The following is a 19,113-nucleotide window of genomic DNA, read 5'->3' on the forward strand; positions in this document are numbered from 1 at the left end:
GGGATGAGATGCCTTGAAGGTTTGGCTTGTTAAGGTGACTAAAATGGGAAAATGTGGAGATTTTTATGCAAAGACATGGGTGTTTGATGACAATTAAGCCATCAGCTGAAGACGATTCCATGGGTTCACTTTTATCCATATTCCTCAGCAGACACCTGTGTGGTTGTAGAATTATAGATCAAAGCTGAAAGCACCCTCAGGAGAGAAGTGAGCTGCCCTAGAAATCCCCATATCTTTGGGGTTGAAGCTCTGTTTTCAGATGGGGGGAGATCCCTACTGTGTAACAGATTAAAAGCAAGGCTGCCTTGGCAGGCATGAGAATCAGAAGGTGGGCCTCTGTCTTTTGCTCCTTCCCTAACGTAGCATGGTGACCTGGGACATATCTTGAAGAATTATTGATCTGACAGATGTCTTTGATAAATCAATAACCACTTGCCTGTACAGGTTCAGACAGATACCCTAGAGCAAAGTGCTCATGAGCTTCAAAGACAGGCCAAGAAGTTATGTGGTTATCCCTAAAACTCTCTTCTGGGGCCTTTTACATCTGACCTGGTTACAATAAAATATACACAGAAAAGCCAATCAAAAGACCCCATTTAGTCCTTGAGACAAAAGCTGAGGGCATGAGGTAACAGGATTGGTGCTTGTAAAGAAGTCAGGAACAGAGCAGGTCCTGTTGCTTCGTTTCTCTGCACCTTTTTAACATACTGCCCTGCATCAGGCACTGTTTGTGGACCCTGTGGGTCTGTGGTCTTGCTTTTGAGACAGGTTGTGGTCTCTGCCTTTCTCTGTCACAACCACAGACAACAAAGAGATACAGAAATAGGGGGCCTCAAGGCTCACACTCCAAGTGGCAGCAGACATCAGAGGCACTGAAGAGAAGCATCCTGGTCTCTGAGAGACCTCCTTCCTCACGTGAAGCTGAAACCTGCTCCAAGGGCTCCTGCACAGGACAGGAAATGAATGAGCAGGAAGGCAGATGGCTGGATGCATAGAAGTTGAAACCCAAGCTCAGGAGCTATCTTACTCCCTCCATCTCTCACTAACCACACTAATTTGAGAGAAGCCAATCCCCTACGTTTCAACATAGAAGGACCTGCTTCATGATGTGGTTACAAGGATTAAATGTGATCATCAAGGCAATGGAAATGCCTGCTATCTCGCTTGGTTCTGGCTGATTCATGCCAAACGCAATGGTTGCAGTCATCACTGATTTTAACAAAAATCAGTCTCCCATGAGATCTGACTGTTCATCTGTCTGGCCCACCTTGCAGAGCCTCAGAGAACAAATTTCCCACCTCTTTCCCATGACAACCCTCCTGAGAGTCAAGCACATCCTTCGCCTACCCTCTCAATCTTCTATTATGTTTCAAGCTGATCCTCTGTGCTCTTTCCAAGGCTTCCTAATATAAGGAGACTTTTCAAACCATACGCTCCTGTGACTGCTCCCCTCTGAGCTGTCATCTGAGATTTTTCTCTGACAATTTGGAGAAAACTTGACATTCTCAACCTGCACCATTCAGAGTATAAAGTACACATTTTTTGATTTGGTCTGATCTTACCTCTTCTTGATGTCAAGGAGCTGGAGATGGAAGGGTCTTTCCCCATATACCGGTGTTGGCTTAATAAGCCTTCATCTTGACGCTGAACCTGAGCATCACAGAATGTTCCTTCTCCTTTCTGCTGGGTGTGATGTGAGCTTAGACAGGATGCTGAGGACTGAACAGCGTGGGGGTGACCCTCTTTTAAGGATCTCAGCAAAAAAAGGAAATGGAGCTTTGAAGCCAAAGCTTGTCAGCCTGAAGGTACTGTGCTGTGAGCTGGGGAGATGGTTCAGTTGGTAAAGCATTTGTTTCACAAGCCTGAGGATCCCAGAATTTACATGAAAAAGCCAGGTGGTATTGTGACTAGAACCACAAAATCTACTACACTCACATTCTGGTTCTCTACAAGGGCACTTCCAGACTCTGGGTGTGGATGAAGGATAGGTCACTCGTTTACAGGCTCCAGATAAATTAGTACTTGAGATATATCTGCACAGCCAAGCGGAGATGGTTGTGTCCAGGAGAAACCCAACACATTCCTGCTTACAGGCCCCTGTTAAAGGCAGGAGCTCTGGCCAGGTAACATTTGCTCTGGACTCCTAACTGTGCACTGTTATCTGAAGAGTTTTGATCCTCTTTGACTGGGGTAATGGATACGCCATCCTGAATCTAAACTCCTGTGTTCCCCCCAAGGGCTGGCAGGGTATCATGTTCGTGCAGAAGTCAAACTGTGTAGTTAGGGAGTTTACAGAGGTCTCTGAATCAGATCTCAGCAGAAACTGGGGTGAATCCTTTCAGCGACTTATGCAAATGAGCTCTTGGACCTACCATCCAGTCCCCTCTCAGACTGCTTATGGGATTAAGCTGGACCACATTTACAAGACATTAAAATGAATGTCTTGCTTGGGAGGGGAGCGAGGAAAGACTTAAAATAAGCCCAAGGGTTAACTCCTGGTTGATTGCTTAATTTTCACTTTTTCTACAGCAGTAACCCCACAATCCCCAAAAGGTGGTTTGGATGAAGTTAGGTCATGTACATGAAGTGGCTATTTTAGCCACCACCATCATTTTTGTTATTCTTGTGAGGCGGGCTTGGGGACTAGGCTGCATCCCTCTGCTGTCCCTCAGCCCCAGGCTAAGAGATGGCAGAAGAACCTGAGCTCTCTAACCAGCTTAGAACATGATTCCTCACATGCTACCACCTCTGCACCACTCCACCCTGTGACTTCACTGCCTCTGCCTCTGCCTCCTCTGCCTCTGCCTCTGCCTCTGCCTCTGCCTCTGCCTCTGCCTCTGCCTCTGCCTCTGCCTCTGCCTCCTCTGCCTCTGCCTCTGCCTCTGCCTCTGCCTCTGCCTCTGCCTCTGCCTCCTCTGCCTCTGCCTCTGCCTCTGCCTCTGCCTCTGCCTCCTCTGCCTCTGCCTCTGCCTCTGCCTCTGCCTCTGCCTCCTCTGCCTCTGCCTCTGCCTCTGCCTCTGCCTCTGCCTCCGCCTCCGCCTCCGCCTCCGCCTCTGCCTCTGCCTCTGCCTCCTCTGCCTCTGCCTCTGCCTCTGCCTCTGCCTCCTCTGCCTCTGCCTCTGCCTCTGCCTCTGCCTCTTCCAGGGACTGACAATGGCATCCAACCAGAGAGTGCATTAGCTTGATCTGAGGTTTGTCACCATTTTCTAGTGGCATTTAAAGGGTAAATGTGTATGGCAGAAGGGTCTAAAATATAACAAGCAAAACCCTGCACTTTCACGTCTTATCCCTGGTCTGGGGGCCCAAACCAATCCCAAACGTCTTGGACATATGAAGTTGCACCTTCCCTTTGCCATATTTGGTTTTTCTGGCCACTTCTCCCACACATCTACAGAACAGGCCCGACCCTCTTTCTCTTGCCTCATCAACTCAGTATCATCTATGGCACCCACTAACTATGTGATGGGACAGTCCTGATCGTCCCTTGAACATACCCAGCCTCTCCTTAGCGGCCAGACTTATGCTATCTTGTTTAATTCTTTTGATAATTATCTTCATATTTAACCTTGAATTTTGATTCATCAAAATTAACATTTTGTCAAAATGAGGATCTCCTGCTCCCTCCCAGAGCTGGGGGTTGACAGTCCTTAGGGATGATTCTTCTACAAACACTCTCCCAAACACCAGATAGTCCTTATGTCCCTCAGATTAAGAAGCATCCTCAGCCTACACTTCCTTGGCCAGGTCCTCTGCCCCGAATGAAGATGGGAGGCAGAGCATTCTTTGCATGTTGCCTGTTCATGGGTCATGCATGGAGCTGTGATACAGAATGAGGTACTGAAGAAGCACACAGAAGCAGGGCAACCCAGCTACCCCAGGAATAGACCGCTACAGAGCCAAGGCTGACCCTCACTTCTTGATCCTCCTGCCTCTGTCTTCTAAGTACTGGAACTATAGGCATGTGGCACCAAGCCATTTTAGGTAATACTCCCTCTTCAAGTGAGGTGCCAGGGCTCAGGGGACAGCAGAAGAGCAGAAGACATGACTCTGGGTGACAAGTAGCTGGAGAAAGCAAACAGCTGTAGCTCATGTTGTTCTCTCTTAGCAATGACAGTGTTTAGAACACCAAACTCAGCATTTGGGGGATGTGTTATCAGATATGCAGCACAGCTGGAAGAAAGTTATGACAGTGAAGTTTCATAGCTAGAAGTTTTCAAGAACTGTAATTAACAACATGACATCCTTAAACACATTAGATAATGGCATGAATAAGATAGATGAAGAAAATGCACAACTTACCAAATAGTACCCCCATGGGTTTTTAATAAAATAGAAAAGGAAATTGGAAAATGATTTAATTAAACCTATTTAGTAAATGTACTGGGGGAAGAGACTTAGCTGAATTTCACAATTCCCTAGCAGGCAAAGAGCTAATGTCTTTATTTCCCTTCTTAATCAAGACCACATTTCTTTATTGACCAAGTCTATATCCCTGCATTGTGGAGAAAGCAAGCCTAGTAACCATAGAGTCTAGTTTCCCTGTGATTAAGACATCCTAGCGGTCAGTGTTAGCATTCCCATCATGCAGTCTTGCACTGGAGGAGAGATGTCAGCTCTTAGATGTACACTGACCCCAAGTGGCTTCCTGGTTTTGGTTCTCGTGGTGAATGTCGCAAATAAGAGTCCATATTTGTTCTCTTTCTGGGTTATGGGTGTGGGGCTGGAGGGTCTTATCAGCTTGATTATGTGTGGCCCTGGATTGGCCACACTAACATTGTCGTCAGGCTTGCTGACGATGAAGCTGAGCTGCATGTCGGTTTGAGCAAATCACCATTCCCCTTGGCCTTCATTATGCTGGGGAGGGAAAATCAGTAGGGATGCCCAGGAGCTTGTTACAGATTGCGAGTGACAGAATCTGACTGTGGGAGATAATTTTCATTTCATTCTCTCAATAGCTATTTTGCGAACAAGATGTTCTTTTTAAAAGTCTCTAAAGAGTATGGAAAATCTCCCAACTGTGTACTGGCTCTTAACCAATGGTGAGATGGCTGTACTCTTATAGGGTATAACACAGTCAAATGCAGGCTGGGTAGGGAAGCCCAATTCTGACTTTCCCTTTAAGAACAGCTGGCTGAGTACCATTTTACAAGGCAGTTACCTCTGTGTCACTCTGTGAACTGTGGCTGTGGTACAAGTTAATCTCAGCTGATTAAAATCACTCACTGGCAGCTGTTGCCTGCTGGTCATGTTTCCCCTGGCTAATTGGCACACCTGCTTGAGGGACAGTCTCTAGCTTTATTCCTTCTCACAGCAAGAAAGGATCGAGCATCTGCCCTGGGCTGGGGCATGTACCGAGATGCTGGGTACTAGAACACATCAGTGAACATGATGGGAATTGAAAATGTCCCCACCTTCAGTAGTTAGCACATCAATGGGAAGAGAGAGGACAAAAAGAACAACAAGGGAAGATGATCTCAGTGGTGACAGGTGCTCCAGAGAAACAGACGTTGGAATGGGCCAGCTTGAGTGTTGGAAGAAACTCAATTAGGGTTCTCCCACAAGCAGAGCCCAAAGCAAGGCTTCAGGAAGAAGCGAGGGCTATGTGCCAATCCTGGAAACACAGTAGGGATGCGCAGTAAAGAAGAGAGGGCAGACACTGCAGCACATTCCCACAAATGCCCAGCCTCTCTCCATCTCCGGATGTCAGCATAGACCATCCCACCAGCTTGCACACCAGGCAGAGGATTCTGGGCTGGCATCTACTATGCCTGCAGCTGTCACTAGCGTAGGTCTGTCCCTGGGCATGTGAGCTTGGCATGCAGGTGGGGTGGCAGGTGTTTGCAGTCAGTGCATAAAATGGAACAGTGGTGTGTAACAGAGTGTGGAAATGCACAGGCCCAACAGTGTCTGCTGCAGGGATGGACCTGGCTCTTCAGATGAGGGGACCAGAGTGAGCTCTCTGGAGAGACGGTGTGCTAGCTAGGATCCAGATCATGGGAAGGAGTCAAGAATAGAAATGGTATTCCTAGATGGGAAGCAAGGACAAAGGCTATGTAGGACTGAACTGGAATTGTCTATAAAACAGAGCTCAAAGGGGTAATGGACCGTCAAAGGCACTGGTAGAACCCGGGGAACTTGGGAATATTAAATCTGCTCTTTCAAGAATTTGATGTAGACCAGCCCTGAGATCCTGTAGATCTAGGTCCAGTGCTTGGACCTTAGCTGCCAGCTGTGGGCTTCCCCATCTGGGGCACACGTCCTCAGCTCCTTCTCCTAGTGGGTTCTGTTATAGAGATTGGGCACTTTCCCTAAGCCATGGAACCAAGCATGCATGAGTTTTATGCGCCCTGATCAAAATCCTGTAGTGTAGTACTAATTATAATTGAAAAAAAAAGGAAAGAAAGAGAAATACAAGTTAACACAAACTATGTGTGACCCAGCTTGGACCAGTCTGACTTCATCTCCTACAGGACATCTTTCTCACTATTGCCTTCCACTCACACCAGGCTTGTTGCTGTTTCTGAAATGTTCCAAGCAGTCCCCTACCCATGGGCCTTTGCTCAGTGTATCCCACCCAGGTATCCCCATAACTCACACATGAGACTCTACCATACTGGTGCCAAAACGACCCCACAGGTGGACTGATCTGGACCACTCCTTCCATGTCCCCATTCACAAACCCCCTTTACCTCTCTTCATAGACATGTGGCTCCTCCAGAGCACACACTGATGTACAGCATTGTGTACTGTGTGTTTATTTGTCTACTCTCTGATTTCCCCTACAAGAACATAAAGTCCACAAGGGAAGAGTCCTGAAAACTCAAAGTTCTCAAAGTGTATGTTTCATGATGAGGTTTTTGGGGGAGAAGGGAGTGAATTGCTTAACAGAAGAGATTAGCTCTGGTCCCTTCTCTGTCACTAACTCTGTGAGCAGCTTTGTGGGCACTGACCCTCCCTTTCTGTCTTAGTTTCTGGATGTGGCACACAGACACATAAGCTGTACCTTTTTAAGGAGTGATGTGAAATGAGGCCACAGATGTGAGCATACTGGACATTGTTGAATTTATTATATAAATGCAAGGCCTCCTTTTAAGTTCAAGGCTTCCTGACTTTGCATGAGTTTTGCTGAATTGGAAGGAAATTCCATTTGCAATAAAGAATCCTTCGTGTATGTCAGAGGTGGCCAGGCCTCCTCGGGGAGAACAGGTCCAGTTCACTGTACCTGAAAAAGCACAATGAGAGGTGAAAGCCCCCATCAGGAGCCAGCCCCTTCCAGAGACTTGCTGGTGACCTTGGGCAACTTGCAGACATTTGTTCCCAGCAGTCTTCAGATGTCTCCTCTCTCCAAAGATAAAGCAGAGTGATAAGCAAGGACAGTCCTTCCTTCGGGATTTTCCTTTTGCTTCTAATATCTTGTCATTCTAAGAATATGGGCCATTAAGATGACTCAGAAGTAAAGGGACTTGTCACACGAGCCCAGAACCCAAGTTCAATCCCCAGAACCCATGTAGATGTGGAAGGAGAGACTAGTCTCCACACAGCTGTTTTCTGACCTACACACACACACACACACACACACACACAATGGCATACACAGCCAAGCACACACATACTGTACACATAGTGTTTTCCAAACACAACAGGACAGTTGCACATATGAATTCACAATGGTTGTGATAGAATACACAACATGAGTTTAAGCCAGACCAAACCCCATTATGAAGATGGGAGGTAGGAACAAATTCCCAGCCCTAGCCAAGAAGTTATTGGCCATTGGTAGCTGCTGGGAGAGTCCATGCTCTTGAAGAATATGATACCTGGTAGGTTGATCATGCTTCAGGAGTTGGCCTCCCACACAAGAATATCCATGTAGCACAAATTAGACATAATAAGTTAAAAATTTTTTTTAAAAAAAGACACAAAGTTAAATGGGTAGGAAAGGGTGGATCCAGGAGGAGCCAGGGGAGGAGTTGCTATGATCAAAATAAACTGTATAGAATCCTAAAAGAAGTAATAGTAATAATAATAATAATAATAATAATAATAATAATAAATAATTTTTTAAATCCCAGTATCTACTAATTGTCAGTCTGGGCACATAGTGTCTATTTTATTTTTTCCCTAACTTCTAGACTCCATTGCATAAACACACAAACAAAGTAACTTGGTCCAAGGTAGTGTAAGCCAGCCCCCCACATCCTGGGGTGCCATCCTCAGGCTGACACTCTCAGTCTCTATGCCAACTTTATGTAAAAAAAAAAAAAAATCTATGAGAATAGAATTCAAAGGAGGCAACACACTGCTGTTTACATTCAGTCTGTTCTGCCTTGTGGAGCAGAAGAGAAAGCCTCATGGGTCTGCACCATGGGGACATGGACCTGCCCAGGCAACATGTTTTACACTCCCCTTTCCTTCCTCCACAGGGTTTCATGGATATTGACTTAAATAAGTTCAAGGAGAGTGGAGCCAATGTGACCGGTTTCCAGCTGGTGAACTACACAGACACTGTCCCAGCCAGAATCATGCAGCAGTGGAGGACAAGTGATGCGCGAGACCACACCAGGGTTGACTGGAAGAGGCCGAAGGTGTGAAAATGGATGCCCACTTTTCTCCCATAGCCAGCTCCAGAACACTGGGGCACATGAGTCTTTAGAAAGGAAACGAGTTTCCTATTAAGCAGAGGAACACATCAGCATGAGGGTCAGGCATCCCAATATCACAGAGGTCAGCAACCCAGGACTATTACACTGACACACAGTCACCAAATATTCCAAGTTCTTGTTCTGTTACCCTCAGCCTTTGACGTCTGCTAGACAGCACAAAAAGGCTGCATAGACTTCTGTCATGATGCCTGCATTCATCCCAGCATTTACTAGTTGATTTTTATCAGTGGGACAAAATACCTGAGCAAATCATCAGCTCTAGGAAGAAGGGTCTATGTGAGCTCATGGTCACAATGTGTGGCCAACTGGCTCCATTGCTTTGGGGACTGTGGCAAGGCAGGAACATCATGATGCAAAGACACAATGGAGGGAAGGCATCCAGAAAGTGGAGATTCTGGAAGAGACCAGAGACAAGCTACAGCCTTCAAAGGCACTCATTCAGTGAGCCACTCCCTCCAAGGAAAACCCCTACCTCCTGGTTTCCATCACTTCCCAGGGATGCCACTGGGTTATCATTGGTGGGTTAACACATTGATTATGTCTGTGTCAGCATCCTCATGATATAGGTGCTTGGCCAAAGCCCACCTCTGGGTACTGCACCTCACCACACGAGGGGTTTTCTTTGGGGAGGGAAGAGATACTTCAGGCCCAAACCATGACTCAGCAGGAGGAAGAGAGAACAGAAAGCACACCCTCTGTTCCTAAGAACACTTTTCCTGAGACTGGGGAGTGGCTCAGTTGGTAAAGTGCTTGTTGTCCCTGGCTGGGACTCCCAATTCCCATGTCAAAAGCCAAACACAGGAACAGACACCTGTAACCCCAGCACCAGAAAGGCAGAGGCAGGAGGATCCCTGGAACTTGCTGGTGACCAAGTCTAGCCAAATTGGTGAGCTCCAGATTCAGTGAGAGACACTATCTCAAAATTAAGGTGAAGAAAGACCAAAAGGCACTCCTGATGTTGACCTCTGACCTCAAGACATGCACATACACGTATACAACCACACATATAAACATGTACACACAGAGAGAATTATTCTCAGGAAGGCACTAGCAGTTCGTTCATTGGCTCCATGTTAGGAAACTGCCCTTAGCTGGCTGCAAGGGAAGCCAGAAAACACTGTTTCTATTCTAATTAGGGCCACCATCTTTCTTTTTTCTTGAGCAGTAGTAAGGATGGAAATGAATACCTCATGCATGCTAAGCAAGTACTGCAGCTCCCACCCACCTGTCCCCCATCTTACCGAGCACAAGACAAATGCCCATTTCTTTACAGACTCTGTGAATGGAGTACTGAGGTGGCACAGACTCCCTACCTCTGTATGCCCAGCTGACCATCAGAGAAACTTGCCTGGAGACACACAGCTGCTCTCTACCTGGGTCTGCAGCCAGCTTCTCACTTCTCAGTTCCAGAGCCAAATCCTGTTTTGTTTGATATTGGATACTGTTGGTGACTGTGGCGAGCAGGCCATTTGTCTTCTAGGTCAGGTGACATAGCATGACAGTGGCTACATGCAACACTGTGTTGAGAAGGTTTCTGAGGCCAAGTCTGTTATCTGGGACCATCAGTGAATCTTTGGCCCATGTTTCTAGGCTGCTTAGTCAATTTTGTGAATTACAGTCTATATAGCTGAGGCACTTCCCATCCCACCAGTGATCAAAGTGGCTTAACTCTTGGAGAATGAAGACTCATTGCAGTATCTTATTAAACAAAAGTGCTTGAAAAGATTGACTTTGATGTAGGTTAACATATTAGTTGATGACTGCCCAGGCCAGCTTCAAAGTGTAATGTATTTTTTTTTCCTCAGAAAATAAAACAGGCGTAGTGGTGCATGCTTGTAATGTGGAGGCAGGGGGATCAGAAGTTCAGCATCATCCTGAGCTACACAGAGCTAGCCTGTCTCAAAACTATAAATTAGAAGAGACTGAGGAGGTGACTCATTCTGTAAGGTGCTTACTGTGTAAGCCCGGAGACCTGACTCTGGATTCCAAGCACCCACAGAAAAAGTTAGGCATGGCAGCATGTGCTTGGGATCCCAGCACTGGGCAATCAGAGGCAGGAGGATCCATGGGGGTTGGCCAGCTAAGTACTCTAGCCAGATGGTGAGCTCCTGGCTCAGTTAAAGACTTAGTCTCAAAAATAAGATAGGGAGAAATTGAGGAAGACCTCCATGTTGCGCGCGCGTGCAACACACACACACACACACACACACACACACACACACACACACACACACACACACACAGGGGCAGGAGAGAGAAAGGTACATATATACACATTTGAACACAAATAGTAAATTAGGGTCAGGAAACCAACTAAGAATTGGAAAAATAAACTCATCACACAGCTGTAGTGTGACCTTAAGATGACATACTGTGTAATAAGACAGGTTTGCCTCATTCACATCTTAGCAGCCCTTTGGTCAAGCAAGGAAAACCCTTAAGCATTATCATTAATATTAGCTCTCCACAAGAGGGAGAGTCTATAGAATACCCACTTTACCATGGAGGAAGCCACACACAGAGATAATTAGGAGCTTGCTCATCCTGGAATATTGTTTCCTTTATTGTTAGAAGAGGTGCTGGAGCTCTTCCCGGCTCCCGGTTGTTGACTCTCATAGAGAGGAAACCAACTGACTTTCCATGTGTTTGACCTGCAGATATGTTGTATTTAATTTATACATTTCTTCTCAATTAAACCAGCATTTTTCAAATCATAGTACTGAACACCAAGCTCCAAAATGCTGGCTTGTCTTTAAAGGTTACAGCTGGCCGTGCTAAACTTCCAGCTCTGGAGAGCCCACTGACTGGGCAGACCTATGAGCAGACCTGTGAGAGAGATGGAACACCCAGCTCCAGAAGCTGCCACATACTTCACTCACCAGGATGCCATTCCCCAACACAGCCCCCCACCCCACCTTTCTGTCAGCTCTCTCTGACACCTGCCTGTCTGTCTGTCTCCCCAGTACACATCTGCTCTCACCTACGATGGTGTGAAGGTGATGGCCGAGGCCTTCCAGAGCCTTCGGAGGCAGAGGATTGACATATCCCGCCGGGGAAACGCTGGAGACTGTCTGGCTAACCCAGCTGTGCCCTGGGGCCAAGGGATTGACATCCAGAGAGCCCTGCAGCAGGTAAGGCTGGTGGCACCTTCCCACCCCAGTCTTTGGAGATAAATAGCAAAGTTAGCTCAAGTTCAAGCAGTATGCATCACTCTAAAATGAAGGGTGTGCCTGGAGTCTGGAATGACCACTATATTGTTCAAGTCAAAAGTATGGAATGCAAGTCAGACTTGGGACAAAACAGAGACCACCAAAATGTGGTATCATTCCTTGTAGTATCAAGACTGCATTCTCTGCTTAGGGATTATGAAGGGAAAAAAAGCCCCTGGAAAGTCACTGATTTTCATGTTCAAAAGGAGAACTTGATATACGCAGGGACGAGGCTGGGGAGGTAGCTGATCACATAAAATGCTTATCCCAAGAGCATGAGGACCAGCATTTAGACCCCCAGCACCCACATGAAAATTGGGCAGATATGATTGGCTGGCTATAATTCTATAACACAGGAAGCAGGGATAGGATCTTCACAGTGGGCTAGTTAGCAAGATTAGTGGAACTTGTCAGTTCTGGGTTCAAGTAAAAGACCTTATATCAATATAGGAGGTGACGAGTAGTACGAGAAGACATCAGCCTCTGGCTTCTACATATAAATGTCCACATATGCATATGTACCCATCCACACATCTGTACACACCACACATACACACACATGTACACGCACACGCACGTGCGCACACACACACACACACCATGTGCAAACTACAAAAGAAAAGAAATGCTCAGGGTTGGCTCTGAGCTGTGAGCAGACCCCCTACACGGTCTTTCTTCACTCCTTTCCTATGGTGCACATTCCATGGCTTTATCGCTCATCCTTCTTTCTCACTTCTCATGTCTCAGCACCACAGTCATCAACTCTGTTTGCACTGGAACAGTGAGAGAACAAGAATAGAAAACCTTGCCAGGCCTAATCGGTTGGCTATGCACAGGACTCGGAGGCAGAATCCAGATTCCACAGTGGAGATTATAAATATTCCATTACTAACATGCCTGCCAGGACAGCGGGGTGAGACAGTGGTATAGATGGGTGTGTGTTTGACATTCCTTTAGAAGATTCTGGGAATTTTCCAACTGCTTGAATACTCTTGGAGGTCCTAGAAGTATTGCAAGCCCCTCTGGTGATTCTCAATTTGCTGGTATACAGCATTGCCTCTGGTGCCTCCTGATGGAGGCTGGGTTTCCAAAGAGATGGTGGGGAGAAGGCTGTACTAAACCCAAAGGGAATGAATGGTAAAGCATGGGCACAGAGGGAAACCCATACCAGCAAGATATTTCGGTATTGTTGTCCTTCAGAACCCACCTTTCCCAACCAATGGCATTCATTCCCCGGGTGAGGTCAGCTCTGCCATTAAGCTTGCATTCAGCAGAAGGTGGATTTTGGCTCCTAGGAGAGAGGAACACATTGAAACAAGAGATACATGAACATGAGATGTTCATCCACTTGTGCACAGCTCTGGCAATATTCACAACATGGAGAAATACCAGCTAAGAGTCTCAGCAGCTGCTCTCGGCCTGAAGAAAGAGCCCTGTATGTGGCAGAGAACACGCAGTCACGTCCCCCAGACTGAAGTGAGGCCGCAGACCTGCAGACCCCAGTAGGCATCTCTAGGTCCTTGGCTGTGTCTCTGCCCTCCTGTCTCTGTGCAGGGCAGCCCCCAGGTCACCAGGCAGTGATGACAGACACCAGACAGGTTCCAGAATGACTACCAAAAAGGCAGCGCCTGTGCCTGTTCCCAGCTTATTTAAAATGCTTTTCCTGACAGCAATCGAGACAGATTCTGTCTACAGTGTGAGGCTGGCCTCAGACAGTCCCAGGGACTCACCCGTGGCGCCACAACCTTCCAGCTCCTCGGCTTCTCCCATCTTAATGACATCTCTGAAAGCATATTCTGACGCCACCATGACAGGGATGAAGCCCAGGAGGCAATGTGGAGTGACAGACAGTGGTCTGAATCAGGAAGCAAGAAAGACAGCCCCCAGCTCTCTCTGATCCACCTCAGAATATCCATCAAGCTCTCTGGTGGACCTCTTTCCCACTAGACGAGGAGGCCAAGCAGACAGCACCCAAGTCTCCGCCAGCCATAAGAACACCAAGATCCCAGCATTCGTAAGGCAGAGGCAGGAGGATTGCTAGTTTCTACCAAACATGAGCTACATAGGAAGTGCTAAGGAGAAAAAGAAAAACTCTGAGAGTACATTCATTTCCCTTTACGGTCTAACTCACATCTTTCCACTGCAATACATACTCATCTTCTGCTTCTGCCCTAGCAGGATTGGAGAGAGTTAGTTGCCATGATGAAAGCTGATATCTTACTCTGTTTTAGAGCTGAGACATGTGTGTGCCTGCCTTCCATGGGTAGCTCCCAAAAGCTGACTGTGCACCCCAGGGAGTGAGGGGGGACTCAACAATGAGGATGATGAAAAAAGTCAAGTCCAACCCATGAGAGACTCCTTCAGTCTCTCTGATGAACAAACAAACAAACCAAAATGTTCCTTCCCTAAGACCATCTGCCCCAAACAGGCTCCTTTTCAAATCTCTGTGAATCACCTAGAATCAAGAGTTGATTGCTAGAAGAGACCTTGGAAATCACTGGTCCCATTTTCCTCTCACTTTACAAATGAGACGGTAGACCCAGAGTGCCCTGGGATGCCTCCAATGGTGACACAGCAGCTTAACCACAAAGATAGAACCAGACCACTGACCAGAGCTCCTCCTTCCATACATCAAGCCTGTCCTGTGACCCAGTAGAATCCTCTCTATAGTATTGACCTCTGGAGCCTTCACCTAGCCACAGCCACTGTCCAGCCATTTTGCCTTCTAGACCTACCTCTTTAGGTGGTCACATCATCAGAGGACAACTGCCATCAGAGCCTAGGTGAATCCTAATGGCATCCAGATTTTGGAAGCCAGGGGTGTGCTCCAGAGCTCCTGTGTCTGCAGCCTTTGGGTCACACAATACAAAGGACCAACCCCACTCTGGCTAAGATGGAGCCATCTGGAGTCCAGCACAATCTGCCTGGCTGGCTAAGAAGCTAGGAAGTCAAATCCTAAAAATAATTGTAATGATAGCTGTGATGTAGCATGAACAGCACAGGCTCTGAGCATTTATATATTACCTCACCAAATGCTCCACAGAGTGCAGTAGGACTCAGACATATTAATTATAAAATGAAAAAGCTGAATTTCAAGGAGATTGATAAACATCTTTATGTGATACAGCTGGCCTGTAGTAACACATACAGAGGTTGCTCTGCAGTCTGAAAGAGATGACCCAAAGCAGTAGGCCAGCCCAGTATAGCACAGAACTTGGCAGTCTCTGTGCACCCACATCCCTCACCACTGAAATTCCCCCAGAGAAAAGTGAAGCTGCCCCTGCTGCCATCAGGAGAGATGTTTAGGATACGGTTGTAGCCTTCCAGCCTAGAACCTGGACACCCACAGTGCTCCAAGAAGGGAACACCCTGTGCCAGCTTCATCAACCTGACCTCACTCATGCCTGGGTTGGGAGGGCTGACTGCCCAGAGCACAGAATGATGAATGAGGACAGAAACTCCAAAGCTGTGTTTCTAGAAGCTTTCCCTACTCTTCGTCACAAAGAGTTTGAGGCATGGGCTTTCTGTCATCATGGCAGTTCTGTGATGTGTCCTCTTCCATCCCCCAGCACCGTGGTTTACCTCCAAGGGTATAGATCCCCACAGGAATACATGAAGGGCTTCAGTTACTCTAGGAGTCAAGAGTCATCAGCTTGACTCCATCTGGAAAAATGGATAAAATGACCTCTGCCCATTTTGAGGCTTCTGATGAAGCTCCTAGAGCAACACCTGGTGGCCTCTGGTCCCTAGAACTTTGAGAGTGGGGTCATTGACCTTGCTGGAAACTGAGGCACTCTAAATGGATAGTAGCACCATCCCTGCTTTTGTCAAGAGTTGCCTGCTCTGCTCTATTATAAGACAACATGTCAGACAGACCTGATGCCCTCTGTTCTCCATCCCTGTTGGTCCATTCTACACAGTATAGTTCTGGTATCTTCATCATCTTCCTCATCTGAATAGTGTCCACGTATAAATACTCATGTTCAACATAACATTCTAGACATTTCAATTATTTGAGAAGGAAACCCAGGAACAGCTTCAATGAGGAGACTACAGGTAGATATCCTTCAGAGTCAACGGAGACTGTCCGAAAATCCCAGCAAGAGGTTGTGAGAGTGTCAGACAGGCATCACAAACCACACTGTGCACATCTGTGTGGCCCACTAGAGTTGAGTGTGGCACCCATGGCCCCTCTATAAGAGGCTACTTGATATCCAAGATACAGACACCAGAAGATGTTAGGAATTCTTTTGTTTTTGTTTCTTTGTTTGTTTTTACGAGACAGGGTTTCTCTGTGTAGTTTTGGTGCCTGTCCTAGGTCTCGCTCTGTAGATCAGACTGTTCTTGAACTCAGAGATCTGCCTGACTGTGCCTCCCAAGTGCTGGGATTAAAGGCGTGCGCCACCGCCGCCACTGCTGCCACCACCGCTGCCGCCTCCACCACCACCCATAGGAATTCTTAATTTCAGGCCTGCCTCTTGTGTTTATTCATGGCACCTACCCCCAGAGTTCTGGCTTCCTCCTGTGAAAGTAAATCATAAAATCTAAGCATCATGCTTCATGGGATTCCTGTGAATGCAGATGAAGCTTCGTAAGTGCACAATGCTTGAGAAATGATGGTAGAATCAGGGTCATCCTTAGTAACAATAAAAATTTGTTGTGCCGGGCAGTGGTGGCACACACCTTTAATCCCAGCACTTGGGAGGCAGAGCCAGGCAGATCTCTGTGAGTTCGAGGCCAGCCTGGTCTCCAAAGAGAGTTCCAGGAAAGGCACAAAGCTACACAGAGAAACCCTATCTCAAAAAAAAAAAAAAATTGTTAGGCATTTTGCAAGGACAGAATTTTTGTCACAAAGTATCTTATTTACCCTTAAATTAACCTTAACACAATTAATTCAATCTGATCCATCAAACACAGAAAGAAACTGAGTCACATGAACCCATGCAATGTCTTATTACCAAATACATTGATATTTGAGATGAGTGCCAAAGAGCAGGTGCCCATTTGTATTGTTAGTGATGTTTTTCCTGTTTGGTCAAGTTAGCCTACCATCCAGTCATGCATACATTTGTCCCCTGCTGTCTAAATAAATTACTTAAACTGAGACCTAGCCACCGAGCTACCTACTTTGAACCTAAACCACTGGGGGAGCTGAGCTTGGGCCAGGGTGGCTGTATTAGATCCCTTTCCACTGCTGTGATGATACAAGGCAGCTTATAGAAGGAAGAGTTCATTTAGGCTTACAGTTCCAGAAGGGTGAGTCCATCATGGCAGAGAGGCATCGCAACATGCGCTCCCAGTATACCACGTAAACCTCTGTAAAAGGTGTCAGCAACTGGAAACTGAGTATTCAAATACATAAGCCTATGGGGGAACATTTCCCCTTGAAACCACCACAATAACCAAGGTGAGAGGAAGGTGAAATCATTGACTCCTTTCTCATATTCTCCATAGCAGGTTCCATGTTTTGTTTTTTTTCTGCCAAGCAAGGATGGTCTGGGATTTTCCAGGAGCGGAGATATCATCTCCAGCTTGCAGATGAAAGAGCAAAGAGCTTGTATAATTTGCTCAGTGTTTTGAGCCTGTCACGGCCGCCCTACTGAGACTTCAAACCAGAAAGCGATGAAAGAAAGGGTCAGCTTTAGAACAGGTGCGCGCACGTGCACATCCCCCCCCCACACACACACCCCACACACACACCCCAGCTCTCCTCTGACTACTGTCTGAAAAAGAAAACTCTGCATGCCTTTTTTTCAAGCTTTTGAAGGGGAGAATATAAGCAGTGCTGGGTCATAAGGCACAACCTCTATTTGTAACAATTAGAAACTCACCTTGACACTCACAGGCAGGGGGTAGCTGAGGACACAGGGTCACCATCAGGGACTGTGACTTTATTTCCTGGACTCAGCTTCAGCTCCAGGGTTACTCAGTCTCTACAGAGAAATGTACTTGGGTCCCCATATTGTCTCCTGGATCTGAAATCTGAACTTGAAGTTTCAAATCTGTACAAGTTCAGTCTGGCCACTTTGAAGAGAGAAAATCCCCATGCCATAGGTTTTTTTTTTTTTTTTTTTTGATCTGATAGAAGTGATGTTTGAGCCACCTGAGATGTCTGCAAAGCCTTGCACACTCTGGCTGAGTGTGAGGTATCCTTTGTGTTTTGGTTTCTACTGCACTTGTGCATTAGCCCTGTCTCTTAAGGTAGACAGGGAGGAGTTTTGTAACGTAGAGACTGAAAAGTGTAAATCACCCAAGGTCACCTGGCTATCAGTGGGGAAGCTGGTGTCAAATCCAGGTCCTCGGAATCCAGGGATTTTATTGCCTGGACTCACAACCATATCCAAGGCATCAGTCCTAAGGCTCGCTTCCAGTGTGGAGTCTCCTCCTGACTCATCAGTGGTGGCACCTCTGTACCTCGGCGTCTCCATCTTCAGTTGCTCCTCTGAGCATGCAGGGTATGGAGGGAGTGTTTGGCTAAGGATAATGGGAATATGTCCCATGAGCATGCCCTCTGCCTTCTGCTAATGCTTGCCGGAAGCCATAAGAGAGACTAATCCCTGTTAAGTGAGGACGTCCTCTCTGCCCTGATGCCAGCCTCGACAAAGGGTGGGAGTTTCAGCCTGTGGGCTGCTCCAAACCTCAACACATGTAACATTCTTGGGATCTGAAGTTTTGCTCCAGCAGGAAAACAAACAAAGGATGGGTATGATGGCCGGTATCTGGGCTGGGTGTTTCCAGGCTCTTGGTGTGTTACTTGAGAAGGAAACAAAGGCTCACGGAGGCTATACAGCAGCAAGAACACTTTACTCAATGCAGAGTTATAATAGATGAGAAAGAGGTACGCTGTCAGAATCATCAGTGTGCCACGTGAGTAAGGGTACTTGAGGGCCCTGTTTATCTTTCAGTCTTCCTTTTAGGGGGTTCAAAGATAGGCAGAGTTAGGTTACTAAGGGTGTAATTTTGGTGGTTTTCTATTTTTTGGTAGACAGACTTGAGTTAATAGGTCTATGTTCACTGTGTATGTCCCTCCCCATAACTCATCTGATCTCAAACACACACACACACACACACACACACACACTATAGCATAGGCGTAAGTCTGTAAATTGGAGACTCCCCCTAAAAGCTCACTCAGAGAAGCAGTTTGCTTTATGACACATGTACCCCCAAACCAGTCTAGCCAAGATTGGTCCATCTTCCTTGGTTTCAGGATGTGTTCCAAGGCACATTTGAATAGAAAC

At 46.8% G+C, this 19,113-nt stretch overlaps 1 protein-coding gene across 2 annotated transcripts in view; it reads left to right on the forward strand.

Annotated features, from left to right (window-relative positions):
* Gria1 (glutamate ionotropic receptor AMPA type subunit 1) overlaps window positions 1–19,113 on the forward strand; it is a 324,981-nt gene that overhangs the window by 192,647 nt on the left and 113,221 nt on the right. For both annotated transcript variants that reach the window (XM_036195347.1, XM_036195348.1), the window contains exons 6-7: window positions 8,424–8,585; window positions 11,627–11,794. In XM_036195347.1, coding sequence (XP_036051240.1) covers window positions 8,424–8,585; window positions 11,627–11,794 — 330 coding nt within the window. The remainder of the gene's footprint in view (window positions 1–8,423; window positions 8,586–11,626; window positions 11,795–19,113) is intronic.

The sequence above is a fragment of the Onychomys torridus genome, chromosome 8 (genome assembly GCF_903995425.1).
Source record: "Onychomys torridus chromosome 8, mOncTor1.1, whole genome shotgun sequence".
Classification (NCBI taxonomy): domain Eukaryota; kingdom Metazoa; phylum Chordata; class Mammalia; order Rodentia; family Cricetidae; genus Onychomys; species Onychomys torridus.